Raw genomic sequence first — 12,427 nt, 5'->3', positions numbered from 1 at the left:
AGAGACATAGGATAGAACCACCTCTGCTTCCTCCTCCTCTTAATATTTCTGTAGGGTCATCAGGCAGATCTTTCTCACCTGTCATGTCAGTTCGTCCTCTAATGCAGTTATTTGCAGTGAGACCCATTGCAGATCCAAGGTTGGATCCACAGGTAGAAGAGGATCATGAAAGAGTCAAAAGACCTCAGCTCTCCAGATTTATGCCACCCAAGGCTGGGTTTCCTTAGTCTTTTGGTCAGTTTGTGCCACCACATCTTATGCAGATGTTCCTGGACACTAACTATTGGAGAGACTGGTAATCTTGGACTCCATGGCTTTATTGGGCTCTTGGGTCATCCACTTTGTGGATGGAGTAATGATGTTCCAGCTGATAAGATCCAGATGCTGAGAATTTTTTGGATCAGATTCCACCAGGTACATCTGCACCCCAGATAGTAGTGCCTGATAAATTGTCTGAGGAAGAAAAAGAATTGAGTTTGGTGGATCAATTGGCATCTACTTTGAACTTACCTTCAGTTGCTGAGGAAGAGACATTCCATCCACTATCTGACATTCTTGGTCCTCCTTCAAGGAATAGAATGTCTTTATCTATTTTGAATAGTCTCTTGCAACCTGCTAAGAGCATTTGGGTTACTCTTGCTTCCTGTCAGCCCATCTTAAAAAGCAGACAAACTGTATCAAATCCCACAGGAGGGTATTGTATTTTTATACTCATCCTGCACCAAATTCTTTAGTGATTGCAGCAGCGAGTAATGGATTTAGGTTTGGTCAAGACCAGTCAACTCCAGCAAATAGAAAAGGGGAGAAATTGGATGCCCTTGGAAGGCAGGCTTTTCCTCCTTAATCTTTAGATATTAGCATAGCTAATTACCAGGTGGTAATGTCCCACTATCAATTCCATCTGTGGGAGAAAATGGTTGTTTGTGAAAGGGTTACCAGACAATGAGAGGAAATTAGCCAATGCCATCTTGGCAGAGGGACAAAATATGGCAAAACATACTCTCAGGGCTTCTTTTGATGCTTCTGATTCTTCAGCCAGAGCCTTAGCATCTGTGGTTACTTTGAGAAGACATGCATAGTTAAGGTCTTCATCATTGACTGTGGACACTAGGTTTAAGGATCTCCCTTCTGAGGGTGATAGTTTTTTCAGTAACAAAATGGATGAGCTTTTGGAAAAGTCAGAAGAGACAAGATCTACTGCTCATTCTCTGGATTAGTTCCTCGCTGCTAAGAGACCTCCTACTCCTTGTTTTCATTACCAGAAAACATTTTATGCTCAACCTTCTTCATATTTTTCATCTCAGAAACTTCAGCAACATCTTCAGCAAACAACTTCTTTCTGGCAGTCTCAACAGAAGAAGAATTCATTCAGATCCAGACCAAAGTTAAAGTAAATCTGCTTCATCCTGCTTCATTTAATACATAGCCACGGATCTGGCACAATGGTCAAAAGTTTTGAACCAACTGGCAAAGCTCCTTCCTACCCCTAGACCACTTTATCAGCTATGACAGGCTTATTACATCATGCAAACAGGTCATAGAAATAATAGGAAAAATATATGCCTTACGGTTCAAAATACTACTTCTTTTTAACTCCCCTTATCCTTCCATTTTCAGGGAATATCTCACAAAAGTTGTTCTTCTATAGGAAGTTTAGAAATTGCTTTTGATGGGAGCACAAAGGAAGTTCACAAAGGGGTGGGGCAAGGGTTTTATTCAAGATGGGTGCTGGTGCAAAAAAAAAGATGAGTATTTTAGTCCAATTTTAGATTTAAGAAGGTTGAACACATTTATCCGAATGTTTCACTTTCCAATGTTAATTCACACCTTTATCATCCCGCACTCTCACCATGGATTGGTTCACAACTCTCAATTTAAAGAATACATATTTCTATATTTCTATTTGGCCAAATCATTGGAAATACCTCTGTTTTGTGGTGGGACAGATATTTTCAGTATGAGGTCCTGCTGTTTGTCCTCTCGGCAGTCTTTACAAGCAGCGCATCTCAGAAAACAGGGTATGATTGATAAAATCAACTTCACAAAAAGATCTACTGAGTCACATCCAGTTTACAACTTCCCTTCTTACATATTTAGGGCTACTTCTAAAGGTCAAAAAGTCAAATTTCTGTGCAACTTAGAGAATCCACTTTATAGGAAATGTACTGGACTCAGTAGCAGAAATGGCTTTCCTTCCAAGAAGAGAGATTTTTGAAGATAGTGCAATCTATTTAAAAGATTCATAGCCATTAGACCCAGAAAGTAATTTTCTTTTTACATTTGATGGGTCTCAAGGCAGCGACTACTTATGACACTCTATTTGCATGTCTCAGAATGAGGCCAATGCAATTTTGGATGGCTCAGGTTTACAAGCCAAATCTGGACAATCTTCACATGTCAGTCACCATGCCACAAGACATTTAGATTATTTAATGTGGTAAACAAACAGAAACAATGTCCTCAAAAGGATCATTTTCAATCCTCCTTTGCCATTCATCACCATAACCTCTGATGCAGTGAACAATGGATAAGGGAGTTCATCTGGGTTCTCTGACCATTCAAAGTCACTGAGTGTCTCAGGAAAAGAATCTTCACATAAATGTTTTAGAATTGAGGGTGATTCACCTCGCTCTCAGATCTTTTCTGCCTCAGACAAAACGACTTCTATGTATTACGTCAACAAGCAAGGAAGTGCTCAGTCTACTGTGTTGTGTACTGAGACAATCACTTTCTGGGATAAGTGTGTACAGTCTACAGAATGTCTATCTGATACCCCTGCATTTAGCGAGAGCAAGCAATGTGTTGGCAGATCAGCTCTGCAGACAGTTCTCAAATGCATGAGTGGTCATTAAAGGACCAGATAATACAAAAGATCTTCTCCAGTTGGGGTCAGCCAGTTGTAGACCTGTTTACAACTAGGTTCAACAGTAAGTGTTGTCTTTTTTGTTCAAGAGTGGGAAAGGACAGTCGGTCTATTTCAGATGATTTTCTAATGCATTGGGGAACAGGCCATCTCTATGCTCTCTCCTTTCCCATTAATTCAGAACGTGGTGGGGAAGATAAGACAGGACAAGGTGACATTGATCCTGGTCCCTCCAGCTTGGCTGAGACAGCAATGGCATATGGACCTGCTTCAGCTGTTGTAAGGGGTCTACAAACTGCTACACTTGCCTCGAGACCTGTTATCCAAGCAGCATGGCAGGATTCTTCATGCAAACTCCAGTCTCTCTATCTGATGGCCTAGGCTATCAGACTCTGACTAACTTTGAACAATCTTGTTCCTCCTTTGTTCAAAATGAGGAAATGGACTAGATTTGTCTCTTGGATGCAGGGAAAATCTGACTGACCAGTTACAGCTTCCATTCCCTGGATATTTGATGTATTTAAAGTCTGAAGGCCTATCTTTAATTTCTCTATAACGTTTCTTTTGGCAGCTTTCTCAGTTTGTCTTTTGATCAATGACAGATTGTTGTTCAAGTATGATATGATTTAAAAGTTTCAAAAGGGATTATTTAAAATGTATTCCCCCCCCAAGAGATCCAGTTCCACTGTAGGATCTTAATTTGATGTTATATTTGCTTATGAAGCCACCTTTTAAACCCTAGGCAGAGTGTTCTTTATTTTACTTATCTATTAAGACTGTTTATTATTGCTATAACATCAGCCAGAAGGGTGAGCAAATTGCATGTTTTGATTGCAGACCCACCATTTACTAGTTTTTCATAAAGAGAAGGTGGTTCTTAGACTTGATCCCAGGTTTTTTATCAAAAATAGTATCCGAGTTTCATATCAATCAGACAATAAATTTACCAGTGTTTTCTCCAAAGCCACATGCTAATAAAGGAGAATCTGCTTTACATACTTTAGATCCTAGAAGAGTTTTAGCATATTATTTTTATAGAACTAAAGGTTTTAGGAAGCTTTCTATATTATTTGTTTCATATGGTAAGAATTATACGGGTTATCATCTGTCTTCTCAGATTGTTTCCAGATGAGTAGAACAATGTATCCTTGAATGTTACACATTAGCAGCAGTTCCTGTGCCTACTGATGTCAAACCTAATTCCTTTAGATCAGTGGCAGCATCTTTTGTTTGTTTTAAACATGTTCCTAATTGGGGAATCTGTAAGGCTGCTACTTGGAAGTCAGTCCATACATTTACTGAACATTATGCTTTGGATATAGCTTCAAGAACAGATGATTGATTTAGTAGAGCTGTGCTTCAGTCATTAATTGGGACTCTTCCCTCCTCCAGAGTTTTCAGATGGCTTGCCAAAGTGGGAATATGCAGAGCCATTCAAAAAAGAATTGAAGGTTACTTATTTGCAGCCAGAGTTCTTTGAGATGACTCTGCATATTCACACTTCCCATCCACCTTCCCCTATTTCTCAGAGTCCTGTCTTGGTTTCCCTGGGTGAGCAGTGGAAGGAATTGAGGCAGTACAGAGCGCAGCACTTCCTTATATAGCTTCACCCTCGGAATGTTCAGACACGCCAAAGAGAGGGCAGCTGGAGGCATGTGTGCACTTTAATGGGCACTTTGGAGAAGTCTCCACCATTAGGCTGCACTGGTTGGCGCATTATGCCTGAGCATGAATATGCAGAGTCATCTCAAAGAACTCCAGTTGCAAGTAACCTTCATTTCCTTAATATTGCACTAAGCCTCCCTTCAGTGGGAAACTACTGTCATGCTTGCTCCAGTTTACTGGTTGAAATGCAATTTGTGCTGCTTCAATTATTTAGGATAAAATTAGATACATCATTACGAGGAACAGCTAGAAATTTTGGAATGATTATTAATGGTGGTGCATGAAGCAGAAAGAGGACTGTCTGACCCTGTAGGAGTAATAAAAAAATTAATTAATCAGAGAGGCTGTAGAATTCATATTGTGTGACTACTCAGAAATGTGGTAGAGCATAGAACTTCCATTTGGAATTAGCACTAATCAATAGCTGGCTAGGAGTGTTACCAGAAAGGAGGCTCAACAAAAATATTGCTGGAAAAGTCTGTACCAAATCCCAACTGTCAGATTTGCTGATTGAACACAGTACAGTTTATAATGTATCCTTTCATTCCTTGCCTACGCTGAGACTCCCGATGTCATCCCCTTCCTTACTTTCTTCACACCATTTTTCTCTCCTCCCTTCCCTGCTCAACCCTATTTTTTAAAAATCTCTATGCCATTTCTCTTCTCCCTCTCATTAGCTATTCCTCTATTTTGAGGATACCTAAATTTGGTCTTTGAAAATCAAAGCAGAGCGCTGGTATAAAGCAAAGTGTTTCAGAAATCCTTGCAATGAACCTGATCCCAGGTGTCATGATGGCTAAGAACAACGCAGTGGGTTAACCTGCAGATATGGAAAGCTACATGCATTATAGAGATGTACTGGTATCAACTTTAGAGGAAATCTTGCTTAATCTGACACCAGGTTTAATGGACATAAGGATCCTAAACAGTAGATAACAATAAAATGTATGGGAACAATAGAGAGAAAGTCAGGTTGTAGGAATTGGGGAGAGAGGCAGAAAAATGAGAGTGAGATTAGACTTGACATATTCTATGTAGAGAGTAAAGAAAGGAGTCTAAGATTATCTGGAGCAAGGAGCTCAATAACAAGGGGAAAGGACATAAATGAAGTATAGGACTGTTTCAATCCTAACTACACTAATGGTAATTGGTGCTTTTTCCGAACAGGCCTTGGCTGTTTGCTGCAAGAGAATTTACTGAAACTATTAGTAAATAAATGATGGTGAATTTGAAAATCTTAACTTGATGCTTACAATCATCATTGAACCATTATCAGATGCTACATATACATGCTTCAGTAACATCAGTAAAAATAGTGGAAGCCTTGCATTCAGCACCAATGCTAACAATTATTAACATCTGGTGCACTTGTTTCTGGGAGGACATTTACATTCTGTTGGCTGGTTATAAATACTTACTGGTAGATTATGTCTGTTACTGAATGGGCCAGATGAGCTCAGGATACCCTTCTCCACTGCACAGACCTACAAATGAAGCAGCCAGAGGCTGATGCTTGTATTCCCTGTGTGAAAGTGGGTGGGGTTAGCTAATAAGGTCTGGAGAACCCCATGCCTTAAAAGGGCATGCATGAGTGGAGTGGGAATATGATCAGGGCCCTGTCCCATCCATTGTGGTGAAGAGGTACTGATTGGCTTTATGGAGAAGATAGTAGATGCTGCTTTAGAGTATGTTTTCCCCCAATGCTCCCAAGGCATTCTGCCAGCATCAACACCTACAGGCAGAGTGTCTTCAGCGACTGCTTGGTTGGGTACCACACACACACACACACACACACACACACACACACACACACACACACACACACACACACACACACACACACACACCCTGCTGTAATTGCTTCATGAGTCATAATCTAGCTCTTATTTATTTCTTGCATGTATGGCTCTGGAACAGCATATATCTGAGTTACTTTCCCCCACACAAACCACTAAGCCTATCCGTGGTATATCAAAGTGTACTCTTCTGAGTCAAACCTCACAATTCAAGCTATTTGGTCCAATGTACGCATATTGTTATGTCTTTTTATTATTTCTGAACTAGAGCTTTACAGGAGACTTTTTTTAAAAAATATTTAATGAGTTACAGTATTCCTGTTTCTGGAGAAATGTCCTTTACTATTCACCTCAGAGGCCCTTTGTGCCCAGAGGAAACATGTAAACTATTGAAAAATTTACAGCTGTTCCACCGTGCAGTATTTTTGTGTTGTAGACTCCTTGTGCAGAAGCTGTTTTTAAAACGAAAAATGTTTTATAATGTCAGCCTTATTACCAGTGGGAAGAGAGGTGTGGGGTTTTTTTTCCTCCTTGATGTGGCAGGTTTATTTTAGCCTGGCAACAGGCCACCTTTGATTCTTTAAAACTGTTCCTGGTCCGGTGGGAAATCTTTCTGTATATAACATTTGATGATTCAATGACAGTCTTAAAATAGACAGACCTCATCTATTGACTAATATTCTGAAGAAACGTTTTTATTTCAGATTTTTTATGTCAGGGCTGATTTAAGGATCTGAGGGAAGCTTTATAGTATTACTAAGTTGGGGGGCATCCAGAGGTGCCATTGTGTGAGAAAGCAAAATCAACCCCAGTTTTCCCACATGTGTATGAAATAGAATTAGACATCTATCCACCTCCCTACACCCAAACTTCAGGTTTTAAAAAATGGAACCTGATCTGAAGTACCCCTCATTGTGGTTTTACAAAATGAGTAGCTGGCTTGGGTTTTGCCAAACTAATACAACCTCTGCTTTTGACAAATGCTGCCTTACAAAGAAATGACATCTCTCAAGGGGCAAGAGATTGGACTAATTTTAGTGAATTGTATGCTATGAAACCAAATTTCCCCTTTAAAAAGGCACTGTAAAACAATTCATGTTTAATGTAATAATACACTACCAAGAATATAGTAATTTAGTAATACATTATCAAAAATATAACTGAGGGGAAATAGAAGAGGAGAGGAGATAGCAAGATACAAAGCTGATGGGGAGGGGAAGGGTGATGGAAGAAAAAAACAGGGAGGTGGCAAGGGCGGAAAAATACACAGCAGAGACATGATAAAACTTAAAGATTTTATTACTTAAAACCTAAAGGTCAACTTTAAAATATAGTTGAAAAGTGAAAGAATGTGATGAAAGAGATCAGACAGAAGGAGGTACATATGCTGAAATTTGCCTAGGACAGCAAAAGGCCTGATATAACCTCTGCTTTCAAGAATTTTGTAAGAAAACTGAAAATTGCATTTGCTTTATTACTGTATTCCCATTCCATAGCCAGTGTTTCCTGGTGGGCTTTTTTTTGTGTGTGTTACTCATTGCACTGTGCTTTTATTGATTTCTACAAGGATTTCTTCAAGCAAAAATAAGCATTTCCATCACTTTACAGGCCTTACCTACTTCTCTGTCAGTTTTTACCAAACCCACATTTTCCAATTATACTTGTCTGTCATTTGACATTTTTATCTGACAAGTAAATTAAGGTCATCAGGAAGAGTCAGGCTTGAAGGGACCCTTTGTAGTGATGTGGCTAGTTGAAGAAAATCCTAATATATTGGACTCTGACATATCTGCCATCATGGTAGAAGAGAACAAGAGGAGCAAAATAATCACTTTCTAAGAGTATACAGTCCCAGCTAAGAATCATACTGGTTAAAGACAGAAAAGATAAATTTAGTCATTGAGTCCATCCCCCTCCATGTGCAGGATATAGTCCTGATTAGAGGACTAATGTTATTAAATTGATATATTACACTTCATTTCAGCTAAAAGGCCAAGAAACAACAGTTCTACTAAACAGAAATTATCCAGGAAGCCTGACTTCTGCTCTTCTGAGTTTTCTGCATGATGGTTATTTGGGCTATGGAACCAATTTTTATCATCATCAACTCTATCCTTCTCCAATATCCAGAACTTTAGTTATCAGGAAAGAAAGCTTCAGATTGTCCATTTAGCAGCAAGTGTGTATTAAGTATGTCCAGGCACAGGTAGTTAGTGTATCTGAACCCCCATCATATTCCTTCTGCACCTGCTGAATTCATTGCTCCTGCATACCTTTTTTTTCCTATTACACTCATATTGAAAGGGCTGCAGTTTGTCCTCTAGTCCCCACTTCAAATGGTGGCAATATGCACTCATTTAACGTTTCCTTCTCTTTTTATGGCTTTAAAATGTCTCTGGCCTTAACAACCTCTGCAGCAGTTTAGCAGGGGCCCCAACAGTTGAGAGATGGTATTCAACACTTGATCTGAAGGCCTGGACTGATGATTATTATTTGCACTATTACTTGTGTCACATCATTTTTGTTAAGTTGATTTTTTCCAAGTAAATATGACTCTATTGAATATAACATGATGCAAAGGCTAAAGTCATTCCCACAATATCACTAGTTACTGTTTGGGAGCTTAACTATTTAGTGAGTAGTTGATAAAAGGTTTCAGTGTAGCTTCCATTCAAAGATGTATGTATCTAACTTGTCTGTGAAGAGTTTATTGACCACAGATACTGAATGCAGTATTGTAATTTATTGTCTCTACATATTTCCATTAAATTATAGAGACAGAAACCTAATGCCAGAGATTTAATACATTGTTTTTATTGCAAATTGGACATAAATTACTATTGTTTTTTATTTGCTTTGACTACTGTTGCAAAGATAGCTCATGCTATTTATTAGTTGCTAAATCACTCAGAAATATTATTTAAAGTCCAAATGTTCCCTCTTGGATACAACATTTTTATGTGGCTTTTAACAGTTTGTGTACAGTATTCTGAATGTCACAAAGTACTGAGTAAGAGGCTACATTGTATTGAGGCTTCTCCTCAGAGGATCCCAGATGATGTACCTACATTTGAATCAACGGAGGCCCCAGGAGAGCTGTGTGTTGTGCTTTCTGAGCAATGCACAATTGTATGAAACCAGATTTTGTTTTCTTGATGAAGCTGAGGGTTGATCTCTTTCCTGCATTTGTTGAAGTCAGCTAAAACACCCAGTACTATATTTCTACCAGTGTCAGAGGGTCCCTAATAGGGCCCCTGTTCTTAATTCTCAAAATACTACATATCTCATAAAAACTAACAAATAGAGAACAGATGGAAATGTACTAGAAGGTGATAACTTTCACATAAAATTAGGTGCAGATAAAGATCCTCAGGATTACAGAGCAAGAGAGACAGAGACAATAGAGCCAAATCCTTCTCTCATTCATAGAGCATCTAAGAGACTGAGGCCTTGAACTGGTCTCTAGGCACTACTGCAATATAAATGTTTAATATTAATATTATAATAATAATTAATAATTAATAGGATCAGACTCGCAGAGTCAATATTTTTAGGTGATTTGCTCAGACCCAATGTTTGTTGGAGAAAATGATAAGAACAGACAAATCTTGAGAACAACATTTTTTGTTGCTTGGATAGAGTGCAGGGAGCTAACAGATGAGCCTGAACTCAGATCACTCTGACACCCATTAGTTCCCCTGAAGAAAACTGATTGAGATTATTATAGGTAATTAGTGAATCAAACTGATGGGCTGGATGAGCTAATGAGCCAATTAGCCCATCATCTCAAGATTGATAAAGAGGCAGAGGAAGGAAGAGGGCAAGCTGAGTCCAGTCTCACAGAGGCCTCAGGGAAGGGAGACTGCTCCTCTGTGGTCCTGAAGGGAGGACGAAAAGCACAGGGGATATTCTAAACAGGACTGTTGCATAGGACTGTTGCATAAAGATGTTGGTGGAGAGAACTCAAATGGTACAGTGAATACACAGCCAGTGGAGTCGGAGCTGGTTTCTGGGGTGTAAAGAGGCAGTCTAGGGATCATGTTCTGCTACAGTTGCCTTTCACCAAAGCACCTTATAGTTAAAACTGTACAAATATGTTAGCAGCCTGAAGAGCCTGTGCTGCAAAGGAACACCCACATGCTAAATAAGAGTCTTGTCTCTGGCTTCTGTGGGCCTCATTTATATAGTCCATATTATCCATACAATATTGGAAGATTTTCCCACAGAATGAATGCAGAATTGGGCTTAGTGTTAAGCTGATTAAATAAATGTGCTGTCAATGTGTCTAGAAGTTTGCTAAACTTGGACCCTGGCAAATTGCAAGAGTTTGGGAATTCCATAGGCCTTCCTTTGATCATCCTGTAAAGCTTATACTCAAGAAACCACAGTGATCTTAACAACTGTGACAGAATATAAAAGAATGCCAGTTTATTCATATAGCCAGGCCACAAACCATTTAGGATTTTAAATATATTTTTAAAATATTGGAATATAATTGCTTTGCCAAAACCCTTATAAACCAACTCCACTTCATGAGTTTTATTTTCTTGTGTTTGGAAAGAACACAAAGCATTATTTTTTTACTATTACCTTATTACTATTATTATTACAATTATCTAGTGTAATACAGCATTTGGCTCTTTTAAATATGGGGCCTGATTTTGACACTATAGTTGTGTGTGCAACTGTGCACTTTGCATGCACACTACTTCATGTACACATTGCTAGCTGGAGAGTCTCTCTAGCCATCTGTATGCGGTAGTGTACATGCAAGCTATATGGATAATTACAGGACAATACAGTGTAGGTTTGAAAATCAAGCTCAATTTTAAATTTCATAATTGTTTTATGAGCTGATAGCTCGTGGACATTCCAGCTATTTTGACTGTAATTTTTAAGCTTTGGCAGGCAGGAGCAGAAGTTTCAGGACCAAATAACAGAGTAGAAAATGTTTGTGCAGTTCCCAGGTACCTCTTTAATCTCTCTCTGTCAAAACCGCCTCCCCACCTTCAGGAGCAGTGTAGGGAACTAACTACCTGCCTGTTGACCTCCTCTCCTTCCCTCCACAGGCAAATTCCACCCACTGTCCTCATTAACCACCAGAGAAGTTATTGGAACTTTCAGTTCTTATAGAGTAATCAGGCATTTGGCTGGTGGAATATTATGATCCTTTCTGCGTGTATCCCACTCATTGAAACTTTAACCCCTCTTCTCTGTGTTTCTGTTTCAGCTTCTGATATAGCTGCGGAGCAGGGGCAGATTCTTGTAATTGCCACTGCTGCTGTTGGTGGATTCACTCTCCTGGTTATCCTCACTCTGTTCTTCCTAATCACTGGGAGGTAATTCCTATTACACTGTACTAGTTCACGTAGGGTGAGATTCATCCCAATGAATGGGCTCACATTAGTTAAATCATTACTCCATAGCTTATGTGGCGAATAGGGCCTTGTGCAGTCCAAATGTCATGACATAAATGTGACCCTTATTGAGTGTTGACAGCTCTCCCAATTTTAGTGAGCATCTTCTAATATTTGGTGTTTTCTTTCAAACCCCACTCCTAGAGTCATGTGATTAGGTGAGAATCGCTGCATTCATTTTTTCTAGACCCCCTTGCCAAGAAAAGCTTGAAAACATGATCCAAGTACACCCTAAAGGTTCGGAAACCAGAAGGCAAATAAAAAGAATCACAAATATATATTTTTTATTTTAAATCGCATGATTTTAAGCCAATCTCATGATGGGGGGGGGCAGCTTGACTCATTATTTTGTGTGCTTGCAGTTAGCAGTAGTGCGTGCTCTATTAACCTATTTTAGTAGCCTATTTTTGTGACCACTTTCTGTATTAAACTTCAAAAAAAATACATATCCAATAATAGATGTAGCAATTGAAATACACAAAGAGAAAATATGCTTACTGAAATCTATTGCCTGATCAATGTTTGATTTTTTTTATATATCTTGTTTATGAAAACAGTCCAGTCTAGTGATAGAATCATGGTTTTACTAATATAAGTACAGATCGGGAAAGTGGTACCAGAAACAGAGGGAAGACTACTAAGAGAAATGTGATCAACGTAAGTAAAGGAAAAGTTAACTGAAAACC

The 12,427-nt window shown here is 39.0% G+C and overlaps 1 protein-coding gene across 6 annotated transcripts in view; it reads left to right on the top strand.

Annotated features, from left to right (window-relative positions):
• The window catches only part of EPHA6 (EPH receptor A6), an 855,214-nt gene that overhangs the window by 635,152 nt on the left and 207,635 nt on the right, over positions 1–12,427 (top strand). For all 6 annotated transcript variants that reach the window (XM_039534481.1, XM_039534488.1, XM_039534472.1 and 3 more), the window contains one exon: positions 11,555–11,663. In XM_039534481.1, coding sequence (XP_039390415.1) covers positions 11,555–11,663 — 109 coding nt within the window. The remainder of the gene's footprint in view (positions 1–11,554; positions 11,664–12,427) is intronic.

The sequence above is a fragment of the Mauremys reevesii genome, linkage group 1 (assembly GCF_016161935.1).
Source record: "Mauremys reevesii isolate NIE-2019 linkage group 1, ASM1616193v1, whole genome shotgun sequence".
Taxonomy (NCBI): Eukaryota; Metazoa; Chordata; order Testudines; family Geoemydidae; genus Mauremys; species Mauremys reevesii.
This window is presented reverse-complemented; position numbering and strand designations above follow the sequence as displayed.